The 19,611-nt window shown below is 41.5% G+C and overlaps 1 protein-coding gene across 4 annotated transcripts in view; it reads left to right on the forward strand.

Annotated features, from left to right (window-relative positions):
* The window catches only part of CLCN3 (chloride voltage-gated channel 3), a 155,171-nt gene that overhangs the window by 133,455 nt on the left and 2,105 nt on the right, over positions 1-19,611 (forward strand). For 2 of the 4 annotated variants that reach the window (XM_069744214.1, XM_069744215.1), the window contains one exon: positions 3,478-3,553. The exons of the other annotated variants lie outside the window; for them this stretch is intronic. In XM_069744214.1, the coding sequence (XP_069600315.1) occupies positions 3,478-3,553 (76 nt within the window). The remainder of the gene's footprint in view (positions 1-3,477; positions 3,554-19,611) is intronic. 4 annotated transcript variants of the gene reach the window in all.

Genomic DNA, 19,611 nt, shown 5'->3' on the forward strand with positions numbered 1-19,611 from the left:
TCCTGCTGTTGCTGAGTGACATTCGAATAAGATGACTGTCATCCCAGTCAGTGGAGCGTCGTTTTCGCCCTCTGCCGGTCTGTAGCATTGTTGTCCCCTATGTCTTCTGCTTGACCTTGTTGTAATGGGCTGCCGTCTTGGAAATTTTAAGGACGGAGGCAAAATGACGCTCGCTGTGATCCTCTGCTAGTAAAGCCATAATTGAGCCCTTCTTTTCCTCACTCAAGACTTTTCTTTTCAACTCCTTTGGCATGATTAAGTTTTTTAATTCAATTACTTTTGGCATATTACTAGCACTTTTTTTTGCCATCCAGCTTGTCCTATTGCAAGAGGATTGTGAGCACCACAGCAGTGGTTTTTATACTTCATTATATAAGATTTGGTTCAGGTGATCAGGTAATCAGAAGCACATTAAGTAGAATGAGGTGTACTCCGGTTGGCATTCAACTGACACTGGAATGGAATGGCTGTCAGACAAGTAGAGAAGCTGATTTTAATGACACTGTGCAGTGGTCTCTTACCGTATTTTTCGCTTTGTAAGACGCTCCGGATTATAAGACGCACCCCAAATTTTGAGGAGAAAAATAGGAAAAAACTATTTTTTAATAAATTGGTGGGGCGTCTTATAATCCATGCGTCTTATTACTTACCAGGGGTTGTGGTTGTGGTGGATCAGGGTCCCAGGCTCGTTGCCGGAGGCAGGAGTGGAGCATTGCTGCAGGCTGGGATGAGGGGGTCTGCAGGGGGCTCCTGTGCTGCAGGGGGGCTCCTGTGCTGCAGCCTGGGATGAGGGGTCTGCAGGGGGCTCCTTTGCTGCAGGCTGGGATGAGGGGTCTGCAGGGGGCTCCTGTGCTGTAGGGCTGTCTCCGCTGCTGCGGGGGGCTCTGGCGACATTTTGTGAAAGACCAGAGCCCCCCGGCAGTTCTTCCATGCGTTCCAGTATGACTAATTCCGGGAAAATGGCCGCCGGAATCTCGAGAGATGAGATCTCAGCGCTGAAATCTCATCTCCCGAGATTCCGGCGGCCATTTTCCCGGAGTCAGTCATACTGGAACTAACTCCGGGAAAATGGCCGCCGGAATCTCGAGAGATGAGATCTCAGCGCTGAAATCTCATCTCCCGAGATTCCGGCGGCCATTTTCCCGGAATTAGTCATACTGGAACGCATGGAAGAACTGCCGGGGGGCTCTGGTCTTTCACAATATGTCGCCAGAGCCCCCCGCAGCACCGGAGCCTTCAGCATCACCCGGGGCAGCAGCGGACAACCCCGGCAGTGGCGGCGGACGACAGCGGCGGCAGGCGGTAGCGGCGGCGGACACCCCCTCCTCCCAGCCTGTAATGGTAAGCGGTATATCCGCTTTGTTAGACGCACCCACATTTCCCCCCCAAATTTGGGGGAAATAAAGTGCGTCTTACAAAGCGGAAAATACGGTAATTTTTTTTCCAGAGCTGTATTGGAGGACCTCAAAAATAATCTGGGATTACTACGCCTACATTGAAGTTGGGGAGAGAGGTAACGGACTAGGGTTTATATTTTGCTTATAAACAAAAGTTTTTTTCATGATTGTTTTAGCAATATACACTGTCAGTTGAATCACTTGATAGGATGGATGTTGATGGCCTAAGAGTTTGAGTGTTGTTTTTTTTTTTTGTTCTTTATGTATTGCTAGACAGATTTGTTAACGATGTCTCTATCTGTCCTGTCTGCGTAGGAGGATTGATTATTGCATGCAGTCTGATTTGTTAACTTATTTTCTCAAATTTTTAATAAAAATGTGAAAAAAAAAATGTACGATTGGAGGAGAAAGGTTGAACTTTATGGATCCATGTCTTTTTTTCAGCCTACAGTACGTAACTTTATAACTATGTAACAATATTCCATGCAGTACGTAAGTTAGGGATCAGTGACCTGTCATAAGCCATACAGATGAATAAGCAGAGCACCACATATAGACCCCCCACAGACCACCCAGGATCACGAGCATATCATTAACTGAAAACTACAAGTAAAGATTAAACAACCACAAGACGGATTTCATCAACCAAGGTATCGTTAGAATCAGTATAACAGCACCAACATGACAGTGTCTGTAGTTTACTGACCAAAATCCTGATGACAGGTTCGCTTTAAATAAAGAGTTGTAGCACTAGTGATACATTTCGCCCTACAAAAATTATAGTAACTGTGTTTAAAATAAAATGGGCCCATAAGCGTTCTATGAGTCTTTGCATGACTCTGCAAGGATTCCACGTTCTCCTGCCCCTTTTTTTTTCTTCAGTGATTGGTGAGGGTCTCAGGACTCCGATTCCCACTGATCTAAACTTATGACGTGTGGTTACAATGCATCAAAGGTTTTTCTTAATGTTTAGTTATCCTTTAAGCTTAAGTTACATAAACCAGAAAACTACTTCCCATTGATATGACGTCTTTGTCTTGATTAGAAAGCCTAGTATAAAGTTACATTGGCGCATATATTCCATAGAGACCTAGCCTTGTACTCTGTATCCACTTGTTTTACTGATGAAATGGCCAATGTTCAGGCTGCATGCACATCATCAGTGCGCTTTTCCCATTTGATAGTGATAGTCATGTTGGGGATAAAGCAGACGGCTTTGGCTCTGGGCTTCACTGTGTCCATATTGTGGGCACTAGTGATGAGTGAATGTACTCGTTGCTCGGGTATACTCGCTCATCACTAGTGGGCACGTTACTAATGGCTGTCTTTCTGCATTATGGCATGCTCTCACAATAACAGCTGTAGTATTTGTCCCTGGAAGTAATACTGACATACCGTGCAGCTATTAATAGCCGTATCTCCTGTCCTAATAGATGTTCTGCTTACAAACTACGGAGACTTTCCACCTGTTTATTAACCCTTGCTTCATTTCATTCATGCTGAAGTGAGCGAATACTGAGCATCGCTATAATGGCAGCGTACTACAGAAGTGTGTTAGAAGACAGGGAGTGATCACAGCAAATAAACCACTGCCACTAAAACGTGTGCAGATTGTAGTCTGGTTTGCTCAGGATCCTGAGATATGGTTTAGTGCCTGTTGCCAGGACTCAGTATCACATGTCCATGTTTAGGTTAGACATAGACAAGTCCTTTTTCGTGGTCCTAGGTCTCTGCTATTCTAACAGTTTGTCAGCTCACTGCAGTACTAATATTGGTAAGATTTCACATTGTGCTCGATAAATCCACAATGTACCATTATTACAGCTCACACTACCACATGTCGTATGTTCCAGACACCTACGATAGGTAGGGCGCTGATACTAAGCAGCTCCTCCGGGTTATCTTAAGACTAAGAAGTGTATGGTTTTGTATTTCTTTGTAATTTTTATGTATCTAGTTGTTTGTCCGCCATTCCACCCCTCAGCCCATAACATTGCCATTATTTTCTGTTGCTTCATTCTTTTTGTTTTCTCCATTTGTAGTTCCAACTCAGTTATTAGCATAACATGATCTGTTTCAGGACTGTCTTGGGGATCATCACAAAGAAGAACATATTAGAACATCTCGAGAATCTAAAGCAGCACGTGGAACCCTTGGTGATTAGACAAAACGCCTCTAACTTGTAGTCCCTTCTTAGGAGGCAGGAAGCATGAAATTTGACAACTGTTCACATACATCACCAGGTCAACTGAAGAGCACATTGCTCCAGCCGATCGCAGCCGCTGATGGCCATGGCTGAAAGTTCTCATTGGGCTCTGCAGCCGGCAGACACCGCTGCTCAGCATTTCTGATCTATTAGACATATGATTAGCAAAGCAACGCAGTAGGCACCAGCTCTTTACTGAGACTTCTTAAAAAATCCTAAAATTTGAGTAGCTCATCTGGCATTAGATATAAATGGCCATGGCTTGCTTTATGGCTATTCAATTGTAGGCTCAAAATAAAGAGTGGTCAGAAGCACATGCTGGGGTGAGCTAACTGTGCGATGGTGGTAGTATGTTATATACATGTGCTCTCACCTGGTCATATAAAGTATTCCTGCTAGGACTAGACATCCGCTACGGCTCTGCAGTCTCCATACTCCAGCACATGTTTGGAAAAGTTCTTCACCCGTCTTTCTCAATGGACCTATTACAGGGGGACTTGACTTATTGACCGGTCTAGGCTGCAGGGTTGCACTTTGCTTACCTAGTACATGTTGCATCCACACACAGGCAAGTCATAATGCTAATAGGGGTAACATTTCCTTTAAGCCATAGGTATCAGATAGTTGTGTTTGGCAAATGGACGGAGCCTAAAGCTTCGACTGACTTTGTTACAACCATGTCCCTGTAAAGCATTACTAATGTTAGAAAGTATCGCATTCCCACCCTAGAAATCTATCAACGTGTAAAAGATGATGTGCAGTCAGACATTATCGTTTTAGATCTTTTTATATGTAAATTCCCCTGAAAATACAGGTTTTTCTGTTTATGCCTAATGAAGTGGGCATGCTCTTCTAGTATTATGCCAGTGCTGTGCCCAGCACAGCCATTCTTCCAGAGAGATAAAAAATCTATATATCGATCTCTTAGGCTGCCATCACACTAGCAGTATTTGGTCAGTATTTTACATCAATATGTGTAAGCCAAAACCAGGAGTGGGTGATAAATGCAGAAGTGGTGACGTGATTCTATTCTACTTTTCCTCTAATTGTTCCATTCCTGGTTTTGGCTTACAAATACTGATGTAAAATACTGACCAAATACTGCGAGTGTGACGGCAGCCTTATAATGAATCTTTTTTGAGGCCCTAGGATGGCTTCTGAACATTGGCAGGCAGCCTATAGGCAAGGATAGGGAGACTACAAGCTGGTGAATGGTGAGATGAATGCCAGTTTTCCTTAGAGTATGATACACCTTTTTCTGTTTTCTTATGTACCGTTTTTTTGTTTAAAGAAAAAAATCCCCAAGAAACTAACAGAAGGTACACCTTTTACGCCATTGTCTTAATTACTTCCATTGTCAGATAATGATTTCCATTGTCAGATGTCTCGTATATAGATAATTTCTTTCAGAGAGCTCATGCACACTAATGCAATGGCTATGAAAACTGAACTGTGAGTTATGATCCCATCTGTAGGAATGTGTCTTCTGATTCCCTCTTTTTTTTCCAGACTTCTTTCATATTTTTTTTTATTTTTTTTACAGTTCATAAAAGGGTAAGAGGTGCCATGTGCTCTTCACTGCATTCTAGAAGATTAGGGTATCTCAATAATATAATAAAGATGAACTTGTGGGTGCATATACTAAATGCACTCTTTACACCCTACTTCCCAAATGACTTAATGGGGGATATTTCTATCCTGTCAAGGATTGAGAATAGTTACTGAAATATAAACTGGACACCTTTTAATAGTCCTAAGAAGGCTGGTTAAGGATTATGGACCTGTGAAAACATGCCTGCAATCACCCCAAGAATGATCATAACACTCATTCATCGGTTGAGCAAATAATTTATGCCTGTATGGAAAAAAATCATTGGCTCTTTAAGGCATCATGTTGATGAACACTGATAAAAGCCCCTTTTAATAGATGTGCTGTGAGCAACATGATGTATGGGGACAGAACAATCGTATTAGCGTTCATTCTGTTCCCATCGGACTCTGCTGGCCCATGTATTCAGAACTGTAAACGAGCGACCATCGACTTGTATATCGTAGTATGTAGTAGATTATGGAGCATTAATGGGCCACGTTCCTCCTGTCTAAATGGACTGTAAAGCGGTGACAGGCTAATACACTTCAATACTGAAGTAGTGCATTAGGCAAGTGATTGCCAGATTTGTAACTACCCAAACTATAAAATATCTTGTTTTTTGAGCTGAACAGTTACCACTGTGTTACAATGATGATAAAAACAGAAATTCTGGAAATTTTTTTTTTGTCTTTAGAAAAAAACTGAAAATTGATCATAATTTCTGAATGGTATCAATAAAATCTGCAAAAAAGAACTGCACCCTCACACAATTTGGTCATCATAGAAATAAATTAGTTACACCAGGGTTGCCAACCATCCAGAAATTTCAGGGCAGACCATAAAATAGAGCAGTGTTTTGCCCTGTCCATAAAAAAAATAATAATTGTTTTTGAAGATGAAAGACACTTGCGGTATACTAATTACAGTCAAAATAATCATTTTACAGTGAAATAATGTCCTCATATCAGATTTTTGGGCTGTAGACATGCAAAACTTTTAAAATCTTAATGATTTATTATAGTTTTCCTGTTTTCCTATATTTATAAAAAAATAGAAAAAAGTCAAGTTAATAACCCTGCCACACACATTCGGCAACACAAAAAACATTAAGAAGTTATGCAATTTTTCTGACTTGCAGAATAAAGTAATGTCGTTATTTCCTCAGAGTAAACATGGGATTAGAGAAAAAAAACAAGTTAAAGAATGCCAGGATGGCTTTTTGTTTTTGTCTTCATTTTGTAAAACATGACACTGTGATTTTAAAAGATGTTTATAGCCTAGAATAGTATGCAAATCAAATATACAGTTGTGCTTAAAAGTTTACATACCGCGGCAGAATTTTTGCTTTTTTTTTTCCCCCAGAGAATATGAATGATAACACCAAAACCTTTTCTCCACTCATGGTTAGTGGTTGGGTGATGCCAATTATTCTCAAACTACTGTGTTTTCTCTTTTTAAATCATAATGACAACCCAAAACATCCAAATGACCCTGATCAAAAGTTCACATACCCCATTTCTTAATACCGTGTATTGCCCCCCTCGAACATCAATGACCGCTTGAAGTCTTTTGTGGTAGTTGTGGATGAGGGTCTTTATTTTCTCAGATGGTAAAGCTGCCCACTCTTCTTGACAAAAAGCCCCCAGTTCCTGTAAATTCTTGGGCTGTCTGGGGAAATCTCAAGCGCGCATTTCATGCTAGAGTGGCTCACTGATACTGAGGTCAGGAGACTGAGATGGCCACTCCAGAACCTTCACTTTGTTCTGCTGTAGCCAATGACAGGTCGACTTGGCCTTGTGTTTTAGATCTGGCTGATGATTGCAAATTTACCTCCAGTATTTGCTGATAACGTGGTGCATTCATCTTTTCTTCAACTGTGACCAAGTTTCCTGTGCCTTTGTAGCTCATACATCCCCAAAACATCAGTGATCCACCTCTGTGCTTTACAGTAGGAATGGTGTTCCTTTCATCATAGGCCTTGTTGACCTCTCTCCAAATGTAACATTTATGGCTGTGGCCAAAAAGTTCAATTTTGGTCTCATCACTCCAATTTACATTGTTCCAGAAGTTTTGAGGCTTGTTTCTGTGCGGTCTTGCGTATTGTAGGTGAGATACTGTGTGGCATTTGTGCAGTAATGGGTTTCTTTTCGGGACTCGACCATGCATTTTTCTTCAAGTGCCTCCTTATTATGCATCTTGAAACAGCCACACTGCTAGTTTTCAGAGAGTTCAGTATTTCAGCTGATGTTATTTGTGGGTTTTCCTTTGCATCACGAACAATTTTCCTGGCAATTGTGGACTAAAGTCTTGTTGGTCTACCTGACCGTGGTTTTGTTTTTACAGAGCCCCTGATTTTCCATTTGTTAATCACAGTTTGAACTCTGCTGACTGGCATTATCAATTCCTTGGCTATCTTTTTGTATCCCTTTCCTCTTTTAGGGCAGTCCCACACGTCCAGATAATTCCGGTACCGGAAAAATCATTACCGGAATTATCTGTGTCCGTGTGCCCCTGCGTTTCTGTGGCACACGTGCGGCACACGTGTGCCGCCCGTGTGCCCACTGGGTACCACACGCACCGTGCAGGAGACAGCGCTAGAGATGAGCGCTGTCCCCCCCCCACGTGGTGCTGAAGCGGGGCCGCTCATTTACAGTAATGAATATGCGGCTCCACCCCTATGGGAGGTGGAGCCGCATATTCATGACTGTAGTCGGCGGCCCCACATGACCGCTCATACAGTAGAAGGTGCGGCCAGGACAGGAAGCAGCACCAGCCAGCGAGGGAGCCGGGTGAGTATTTTAATAACAGCGGGGGAAGGGGGGGGGGGGGTAGGACATGGAGCTTTATTTTAAACACTAGAAACAAAAAAAAAAAATATATATATATATATATATATATATATATATATATATATATATATATATATATATATATATTCACATCTTCTCTACAGCAAACGCTGCTGCAGAGAAGATATCAATGGCGGCTTCAGCACCAGTGGGGGGACAGCGCTTACTGTAGCGCTGTCTCCTGCACGGCACACGGACAACAACATTGACTTTAATGGGTCCGTGTAATCCGCGCGCTCCCACGAACACTGACATGTCTCCGTGTTTGGCACACGGAGACACGGTCCGCAAAAAATCAATGACATCTGCACAGATGCATTGATTTCAGTGTGTCTACGTGTGTCAGTGGCTCCGGTTGACCATTCTTTTGCTTTCTCCATGACTCACAAACCTGAAATGTCAGTGGCTGGATGAAAGCTGCAAGAGTCTGTCTGGATCCCAGAAACTCACTCAGCTTTTATGCACTCACATTGATTACAAGCAAACAGGTCACAGGTGAGGATGTTACCTTTAGTAGCCATTCGCACACATTTAAGTCAACTTCTGTGCATATGGTCAGGGGTCATTTGGATGTTTTGGGTTGTCATTCTGATTTAAAAAGACAAAACACAGTAGTTTGACAATAAATGGCTTCACCCAACCACTAACCATGAGTGGATAAAAGTTTTTGTTATCATTCACATTCTCTGAAAAAAGGCCAAGAAAGCAAAAGTTCTGCCGGGGTATGTAAACTTTTGAGCACAACTGTAGTATGTCCCACATAGGTAACTTCATCCACAGAATAAAAGCTATATCTTTCAAAATAAGGCCATAATTTTTTTGTTTTTGTTGCGCAAAAATAGTAAAATATATAACAGGTATGTATATAGAACATGCATGTACATTATAGTCGAGGTAAATACAATAGGTCTAAAGTTCAGCTCCTAAAATCTTGTAATAGAAATGGCTCACTCTACAGTAGATCTAGACAAAAACATGACAGGGAGTTTTTAAAGCTGAAAAGGTGTTTCCTTTATTGCATATACATATAATGGGAAGTATTAAACAATTCAAAAGAACATGACGATGAGATCCCGAATACTAGCAACAGAGCAAGAGCAGTGCTTCTAACATACTAAGATTAGGTGCAAAGTCAAGGATGTACAGAAGGGCCCTAAATAGAGTCCTGGATCATCAGGTCTACTATGTAAAACACATACCGTGTATACCTTTTCATAGGTAAATGGCCACACTGCTTTCACCCCCTAGTAAAGACAGACTGCACACTTGCTACAAAACATGCTCCCCTAGCATAAATAAATATAGCATCACTGTAAAAAAAAATCAATACATTATGTAAATTTACAGCACCAAAATACCATTAACTGTGATAACTTATCCACAATAACCAAGTTCTCATACAGTTCTGGCTATTGAAGGGAGGGATATAGAAGCTGCTCCATGAAGGCAAAGACCAGCTGCGGCAGTTTGCGGCTAAACTATGAAGGGACCATATTCTGGAGAATTAGGCGACCCCTTTCCATATCACTAAAATATGGTATCACTTTGGCTAAGATCAGACCTCTACTCATAGCATCTCCCACCGCCCCATAGAGCACAACTCCTCCTAGGTCGCACTGCAGTATATGGCGTTCCTATCTCCTCCGCAGTGTCTAGCTCCACCTCTGCCCCCTACTGGCAGGTCCTGTGCTTTCATGCGGGGTGGCACTCTCTGTGCGTTTCTGCTTTATACTGATGCCCGACACTGCCAGGACTTGGACTCTGAGACATGCTGTTCTAGGGTAAGCAAAAGGTTTTCCTGCAGTCTGGACTCACCATATATTTTGTATATTATAATCATCACCTGCAAAGAAAGTTTCACGGATTATGGCTGGGACTACAAGAATGTAAAAGGTATATCACCCATTTTCTGTGTTAGTTTCTCCTTAACTGAAATCCCCAGTATTTCATAGCATTGCATTAGAGTTGGCATTAGCTCCATCATCCCTCGCCTCATCTGACCTCTGTGCTAATTCCTTGGGTTACATGTGCTCTCCTCTGTAATGATACATGTAGAATAACTGGTGCCCGGAATCTAGTATAGAGCCTTATGTACCAAAGCTTTGCTGTAGCTCTCCATTTGTGAATGCACTAGAGACCTTGCTGAATTCTGCTGGTTGCTTTGACTTAGTTGCAGATGTCAATAATTTACAATGACCGCTTTTAGTATGTTCTCACTTTTTCAGTTTGTTCCCAATACAGAAGAATTTCATGCGTCCTCTCACAAGCGGAAGTACTAACCGGAGTAACAAGGGCGTCTGCTGAATATGTTCCGCTTTGTGGTGTTATCCTGGTGGAGGTTTTTATTCTGACGAATTCCGATTTCAGACTCTACTTTTGTTTGGCCTTCAGCAGTTGCATGTAACTCATGCATTTTGTAAGGTCTGCGGTGATGATATTCTTACTACAGTAGTGGAAATTGGCTAAACTGTAAATTACTTGGGCAAAGCAAAGACCGATCACATGAACATAGTCCTATCCGTGAGCAGCATGTAAGAGCAGTAGATGCTGAGCTGACAGTCCCTGTATTTTTGTTTTTTAATTGTTAAAAATAAATGTATTTTGCAGAGGAACATCTATTTTACCCAGAAAACCATGTCCAGTTATAATAGCCATGTAGTTCTGTGGTTGAATCTGCTGTTCCCATGCAAAAACAAGTGATTGTCTAAGGCCGGCGTCACACTCGGCGTAAGACAATACGGTCCGTAATTTACGGCCGTAATATGCAGAAAAGTCCCCAAAATAGTGGTCCGTATTTTGCGCATGGCATCCTCCATATGTAATCCGTATGGCATCCGTACTGCGCGATTTTCTCACAGGCTTGCAAAACTGACATATGGACATATAATGGATCCATGTGCTCAAAAAATCGTAACAACATATATACTGATATATATATATATACGGTTAAAAATCTTCACGGCCGGGGGTGCTAGGTAAGGAGAGCGGCAAGCATGACATGGACAATGGAGAGGCGTCAATTATGACACCTATCCATTATTAATCCAATTGTATAATTGCTTGAGAAAGGATATTACATCCGAAACGTTGCCACGCCGTTCAGGCATTAAAGTCCACTTTTTTTCAATTTGTTGTGCTGTTTTCCTTTTTCTTTTTTTATATTTGAACCACCTACAACAGTGGTTTGGAAAGCTTTTTACATAATAGGTAGACCTCAACTATGGGAGACAAACTGAGAAAAAAAAAATCCAGAAAATCACATTGTCTGTCCATGGATAGATTGAGATTGGACGATGTGGACTCAGGGGAAGTTGTGCCTCAGCACCCCTCACAATTAGCACTATTTATGGAAGGGAGTGGGTGGCTAGATTTATGGAGAATAAACCATCCAGAAGTTAAGGGGTACACCTGCCACTCGTCTACTAGGCAGTCTTTGTCTCGAATAGACTATATATTTGGGTCGGGTGGCTTGGCGCTATGGGTGGATAGCATCGAACATGGTAACCGGGGGATCTCAGATCATAGCCCGATCATTCTTAAACTTAAATATGGGCAATCCGATAATAGCAATAGGTCCTGGAAATTAAATCCCTTTTGGTTAAAATTGATAGACTCTAGTGATAGGACGGTTGATCAGTTGAATAGCTTTGTGCTGACACATTCGGAAATCCAAAACCTTGGTCTATTCTGGGATACCCTGAAGGCATACTTGAGGGGATGCTTGTCTTCTACCATTTCCTATATTAAGAGAGTGACGGCGAGGGAGGACGAGGAGATAGAGCAAAGATTAAAAGACTCAGAGGCCACTTATATAGCTAATCAGTCCAGCAGTAATAGAATTGAGTGGCTTACTTCCCAGAGATTGTATACCCAACATACAGATGCTAAGTCAAAGCGCAAATTATTTTTTACTCGTCAGTCCTACTTTGAGCTAGGGAATCAAGCCAGCACACTCCTGGCCTTCTTGGTGCGCCAGCATAGCACCTCCAACACAATATTGCAGATCCGGGTGTCCGATGGCTCATTGGTGTCCTCTACTGATGGAATACTTCAGGGCTTTTATGATTATTATACTTCGTTGTATAAGTCTAAGAGTGGTTTAGATGTCGATGAATGCCTGGATTATCTATCGGATATAACATTCCCCTCGCTGAGTCCATCCCAACGAGCTCTTATGGAGGCTGAATTTACTCTGGAAGAGGTAGAACATGCTATAGCAGATATGGCCTCCGGGAAGGCCCCGGGACCTGATGGATTTCCCATTGAATTTTATAGAAAATATCGTGATAAATTAGCACCTATATTGCTGAAGGTACTAAGGGGAATATGGGAGGGAGAATCGGTACCCGAATCGTTTTATGATGCTAATATTATCGTGCTTAGGAAGGAGGGGAAGGATCCTCTGGATTGTGGATCATATAGACCAATTTCTTTAGTGAATGTGGACTACAAAATTTTCACTAAAATTCTGGCTACTAGATTGAATGCGATCATACTAGATCTCATACACCCAGATCAAACTGGCTTTATGCCCGGGAAAAATACCTCCATTAATATTAGAAGAGTGCAATCGGTCATTCAATATAGTTCATTAGAGCCAGACAATAAGTGGGCATTAGCTTCGTTGGATGCAGCTAAGGCTTTTGACTCCCTTGAGTGGTCCTTTTTAACTGCATGCTTACGGAAATATGGGTTTGGGAATAAATTTCTAAGAGGGATAGGTACACTATATGCGAAACCTGGGGCACGTATGGTGGTAAACGGTTCTGTATCTGCACCATTTTCCTTACATAGGGGAACTCGCCAGGGATGCCCTCTCTCCCCAGCTCTATTTGCCTTGGCTATAGAAGCCCTGGCAATACGGATGAGGTCCTCTGTAGACATTAAAGGGATACATATTGCTGACCGGGTGGACATTATTGGTCTTTATGCAGACGATATGGTGGTGTTTATGGACCAGACAGAAGATACATTGCCAAAAGTAATAACGATGATTGATAAATTTAGTACATTTTCTGGTCTATATATAAATTGGGATAAATCTGCTTTGATGCCTCTCTCCCATACCCCAATGCCATGCCTTGAAACCCTCTCGCTGCTGCCCATTGTCTCCAATTTTAAATACCTTGGAATACATATGTCTCAATGCAGTCACCAAGATTTGCATCTCAATATATATCCACTATTGGACGTGGTTAAATCTAAATTTGCTACCTGGGACAAGCTCCCGCTATCTGTGGCTGGTCGTATTAACCTGATCAAAATGATATTACTCCCAAAATTGAGCTATTGTCTTCAACATAGTGCCGTTTTAATACCTAAATCTTTCTTTGCAACCCTGAATTCCCTTACCACATCCTTCATATGGGGGAAAGCTAGGCCTAGACTTAAATTATCCATTCTACAGAGACCCAAACAGGGGGGTGGGGCTGCCTTGCCGGACTTCTATCTGTACTACCTTGCTGGGCAGGCAAAAATGATAAATAAGTGGATGCCCGGGGAGTCTCTTCCCAACTCTGAAAGCCATGTATTACATTCAGCTCAGATTGATTGCCCGCTGGGCTTTTTGGAAATGGAGAAAATTACTGTCCCTCGTTTGCTTCCTTTGCTCCGATTGGCCCGTTCGATATGGAGGCAAATTAAAAAAGTTACAAAATCTGTTGATATAGCAGCCGAAATGCCATTGTGGAACAATGGCTATTTCCCGGGATTATTAGGCCATCCATCTACTGAATTTTGGATATCGTATGGTGTCCTCACAGTGAGTGATATACATAGCCAAGGAATTTTTGTTTCTTTTGAACAATTACAAAATACTCACAATATACCAAGATCTCAATTTTTCCGTTATTTACAATTAAGATCTGCTTTCCAATCATATGTACGGCATACGGGTGCAGGTAGAACTATTTCAACTTTACCATTAATAGGAATTCTCAAATCACAAGGGCCTCAGGGACTCATCTCCTCTTTATATACCTATATGTTATCCATAGGCGAAGAATCCACCTTAGATTTAATTAAGGGAAAATGGGGGAGGCTACTTCCAGATACACTAGGAGAAGAATGGGATGAAATCTTGGAATCCCCGACTAGGGTCTCCCCATCAATCAATAATAGGATGACCCAACTGTATATTATATATCAATCCTATTTGACCCCGACTCGTCTATTTAAAATGGGCCATCTTCATTCATCAGACTGCTTGAGGTGTCATTCCAGTGACGCAGATTTCATTCATATGATCTGGAAATGTCCTGTTGTTTTTCAATTTTGGAAAGAGGTAACGGTACTATTGACATCCTTGGTGTCGATCCCTGTTCCACTTGAGCCACTGGTATGCCTGTTTGGGGTATGGGAGGCAGAGACATGGGATCACCACACGGGAATCTTTCTGAGAGAATCGCTATTTATGGCACGAAAGGTGTTAGCAATGCGGTGGATGGGAGGTTCCTGTCCATCTCTTAGGGCATGGATTGACTTAGTGAACTCAATTATTCCATATGAGCGGACGCTATATCAAAACAGGGGTTGTCCAGCCAAATTTGAGAAGATATGGGGAAGATGGAACTCATCCGGCCATACTGTTTAGATCAAAATAACTCAGTATACGCATAAAAAGGGTGTACGATTATGCGGACACTATTGACTCACAGGACGGAGTCTATTTAGAACTCTCCTGCAAGAGGCACTATGTTATGTTAGTTTTGGAGGCTTTATTAGAAGTTAATGTAGTTAAGGTTCAAATAAGATGTTACTGATTAACATACACAGTTTATTATCTTTATAATATTTTATACACGGCTATGTATGGTAATTTTCTGTAACTAACTAATGGATAATGATGTATACAAGCAAATGTGTGTATGATCTGTCCTGTAATTAATAAACGAATTTAAAAAAAAAATCACATTGTCTGTTTTTTTATCATTTTTTTTGCATATTATGGTGGAAAATAAGTATTTGGTCAGAAACAAACAATCAAGATTTCTGCCTCTCACAGACCTGTAACTTCTTCTTTAAGAGTCTCCTCTTTCCTCCACTCATTACCTGTAGTAATGGCACCTGTTTAAACTTGTTATCAGTATAAAAAGACACCTGTGCACACCCTCAAACAGTCTGACTCCAAACTCCACTATGGTGAAGACCAAAGAGCTGTCAAAGGACACCAGAAACAAAATTGTAGCCCTGCACCAGGCTGGGAAGACTGAATCTGCAATAGCCAACCAGCTTGGAGTGAAGAAATCAACAGTGGGAGCAATAATTAGAAAATGGAAGACATACAAGACCACTGATGATCTCCCTCGATCTGGGGCTCCACGCAAAATCCCACCCCGTGGGGTCAGAATGATCACAAGAACGGTGAGCAAAAATCCCAGAACCACGCGGGGGGACCTAGTGAATGAACTGCAGAGAGCTGGGACCAATGTAACAAGGCCTACCATAAGTAACACACTATGCCATCATGGACTCAGATCCTGCAGTGCCAGACGTGTCCCACTGCTTAAGCCAGTACATGTCCGGGCCCGTCTGAAGTTTGCTAGAGAGCATTTGGGTGATCCAGAGGAGTTTTGGGAGAATGTCCTATGGTCTGATGAAACCAAACTGGAACTGTTTGGTAGAAACACAACTTGTCGTGTTTGGAGGAAAAAGAATACTGAGTTGCATCCATCAAACACCATACCTAGTGTAAAGCATGGTGGTGGAAACATCATGCTTTGGGGCTGTTTCTCTGCAAAAGGGCCAGGACGACTGATCCAGGTACATGAAAGAATGAATGGGGCCATGTATCGTGAGATTTTGAGTGCAAACCTCCTTCCATCAGCAAGGGCATTGAAGATGAAACGTGGCTGGGTCTTTCAACATGACAATGATCCAAAGCACACCACTAGGGCAACGAAGGAATGGCTTCGTAATAAGCATTTCAAGGTCCTGGAGTGGCCTAGCCAGTCTCCAGATCTCAACCCTATAGAAAACCTTTGGAGGGAGTTGAAAGTCCGTGTTGCCAAGCGAAAAGCCAAAAACATCACTACTCTAGAGGAGATCTGCATGGAGGAATGGGCCAACATACCAACAACAGTGTGTGGCAACCTTGTGAAGACTTACAGAAAACGTTTGACCTCTGTCATTGCCAACAAAGGATATATTACAAAGTATTGAGATGAAATTTTGTTTCTGACCAAATACTTATTTTCCACCATAATATGCAAATAAAATGTTAAAAATAACAGACAATGTGATTTTCTGGATTTTTTTTTCTCAGTTTGTCTCCCATAGTTGGGGTCTACCTATGATGTAAATTACAGACGCCTCTCATCTTTTTAAGTGGTGGAACTTGCACTATTGCTGACTGACTAAATACTTTTTTGCCCCACTGTATATATATATACACAGTTAGGGCCAGAAATATTTGGACAGTGACACAAGATTTGTTATTTTAGCTGTTTACAAAAACATGTTCAGAAATACAATTATATATATAATATGGGCTGAAAGTGCACAGTCCCAGCTGCAATATGATAGTTTCCACATCCAAATCGGAGAAAGGGTTTAGGAATCATAGCTCTGTAATGCATAGCGTCCTCTTTTTCAAGGGACCAAAAGTAATTGGACAATGGACTCTTAAGGGCTGCAATTAACTCTGAAGGCGTCTCCCTCGTTAACCTGTAATCAATGAAGTAGTTAAAAGGTCAGGGGTGGATTCCAGGTGTGTGGTTTTGCATTTGGAAGCTGTTGCTGTGAGCAGACAACATGCGGTCAAAGGAACTCTCAATTGAGGTGAAGCAGAACATCCTGAGGCTGAAAAAAAAGAAAAAATCCATCAGAGAGATAGCAGACATGCTTGGAGTAGCAAAATCAACAGTTGGGTACATTCTGAGAAAAAAGAAATTGACTGGTGAGCTTGGGAACTCAAAAAGGCCTGGGCGTCCACGGATGACAACAGTGGTGGATGATCGCCGCATACTTAATTTGGTGAAGAAGAACCCGTTCACAACATCAACTGAAGTCCAGAACACTCTCAGTGAAGTAGGTGTATCTATCTCTAAGTCAACAGTAAAGAGAAAACTCCATGACAGTAAATACAAAGGGTTCACATCTAGATGCAAACCATTCATCAATACCAAAAATAGACAGGCCAGAGTTAAATTTGCAGAAAAACACCTCAAGAAGCCAGCTCAGTTCTGGAAAAGTATTCTATGGACAGATGAGACAAAGATCAACCTGTACCAGAATGATGGGAAGAAAAATGTTTGGAGAAGAAAGGGAACGGCACATGATCCAAGGCACACCACATCCTCTGTAAAACATGGTGGAGGCAACGTGATGGCATGGGCATGCATGGCTTTCAATGGCACTGGGTCACTTGTTATTGATGACATAAGAGCAGACAAGAGTAGCCGGATGAATTCTGAAGTGTACCGGGATATACTTTCAGCCCAGATTCAGCCAAATGCTGCAAAGTTGATTGGACGGCGCTTCATAGTACAGATGGACAATGACCCCAAGCATACATCCAAAGCTACCCAGGAGTTCATGAGTGACAAAAAGTGGAACATTCTGCAATGGCCAAGTCAATCTCCAGATCTAAACCCAATTGAGCATGCATTTCACTTGCTCAAATCCAGACTTAAGACGGAAAGACCCACAAACAAGCAAGACCTGAAGGCTGCGGCTGTAAAGGCCTGGCAAAGCATTAAGAAGGAGGAAACCCAGCGTTTGGTGATGTCCATGGGTTCCAGACTTAAGGCAGTGATTGCCTCCAAAGGATTTGCAACAAAATATTGAAAATAAAAATATTTTGTTTGGGTTATGTTTATTTGTCCAATTTTTTTTGACCTCCTAAAATGTGGAGTGTTTGTAAAGAAATGTGTACAATTCCTACATTTTCTATCAGATATTTTTGTTCAACCCTTCAAATTAAACGTTACAATCTGCACTTGAATTCTGTTGTAGAGGTTTCATTTCAAATCCAATGTGGTGGCATGCAGAGCCCAACTCGCGAAAATTGTGTCACTGTCCAAATATTTCTGGCCCTAACTGTATGTGTGTACACATTTATTCTACCTATTCTATTGTAAGCTGTCAGTGTGATTTTACTGTACACCGCACTGAATTGCCGGCTTTTCTCTCTAACAGCGCTGCGTACTTCTCGCAAGTCACACTGCTGGTCCGTGTGTAATCCGTATTTTTCTCGCCCCCATAGACTTTAATTGGCGATTTTTCTTTTTCTTTTTTTTTTGCGCAATGCGGTGACAAGCGCAGCATGCTGCGATTTTCTACGGCCATAGAAGACCGTATAATACGGATCCATTAAATACAGCTGATAGGAGCTGGGGCATAGAGAAGCATTGTACCGTGTGTTATGCGTATTTTACGGATGTATTTTCTGCGCTCATACGTCCGTAAAACTCGCCAGTGTGACGCCGGCCTAAGGCTCTGTTCACATGTCCAGTTGTCATTCGTTTGTAACAGATCCAGTATTTAAAAAGCAAAATAAAAACGGATTAGTTAGAAACGGCAAAAACGGATCCACAGTTAGGTTTCATTTTTTTTAAAAATTTTTTTATTTATTTTTATAATGGATCAGTTTTTACTAGATGTGGTTATATCTATACTGTTTTGGGTATGAATTATGCTTAAAAAACATTAATGGATGAAGTAACTGATAACTATCCATTGAGACTCCCTATAGATTTAAGTGCTGTGAAAAAAAAACAAAAAACGGTTTGCTTTGTTTTACCCAGATAAAAAGTTGAGCAGACTGTTTTTATGATCCAATTTAAAAAAATTAAAATAAAGTGGATTGTGGTCACAAAAACATTTTTGAACATTTTTGTCACCAATGAATTAATGGAGCTTGTAGCAGATCAAATTTGTGGATTTTTTTTTTGGCATCCTATAAAAGTGGAAATGCGATCATGGCCTAACAAGCAATTGGCTGCGTTGTGACATATCAATCTGCCAGACTTTGCTGCTGTAACATGCTAATCAAATAGGACCTCATGTTCAACATCACTAGTAAATGAGTTCTTGCTGCCTAATATTATGTCACTACACGGTGAGGGTGATGCAATGCAGGTAGAAATATTGTATCTCTTAGGCTGCCGTCACACTATCAGTATTTGGTCAGTATTTTACATTAGTATTTGTAAGCCAAAACCAGGAGTGGGTGATAAATGCAGAAGTGGTGCATATGTTTCTATTATACTTTTTCTCTAATTGTTCCACTCCTGGTTTTGGCTTACAAATACTGATGTAAAATGCTGACCAAATACTGCGAGTGTGACAGCAGCCTTACCCATAAGGAAAGATTTGGAAATACTGTACCAGGATAGCATTCACGTTACTCACCCGTTTAATAATCTGTCTTACTAAATTCTCGTGAGTAAATTCTTCCCTGATTTTTTGCACATTCAGAAGGGAAATGAGCTAAGATTACTGAGCTGTTTATAATCTGACATCCATAGTTTCGGTGCACATATTGTGGTCGTCTTATCCTCCATGTGCTGGCGCAGTATGGTGTCACAGGCGATAAAAAGCTCAGTTCGTCAGGATAAGTAAATTTAA

Source organism: Ranitomeya imitator, chromosome 1 (assembly GCF_032444005.1).
Source record: "Ranitomeya imitator isolate aRanImi1 chromosome 1, aRanImi1.pri, whole genome shotgun sequence".
Classification (NCBI taxonomy): domain Eukaryota; kingdom Metazoa; phylum Chordata; class Amphibia; order Anura; family Dendrobatidae; genus Ranitomeya; species Ranitomeya imitator.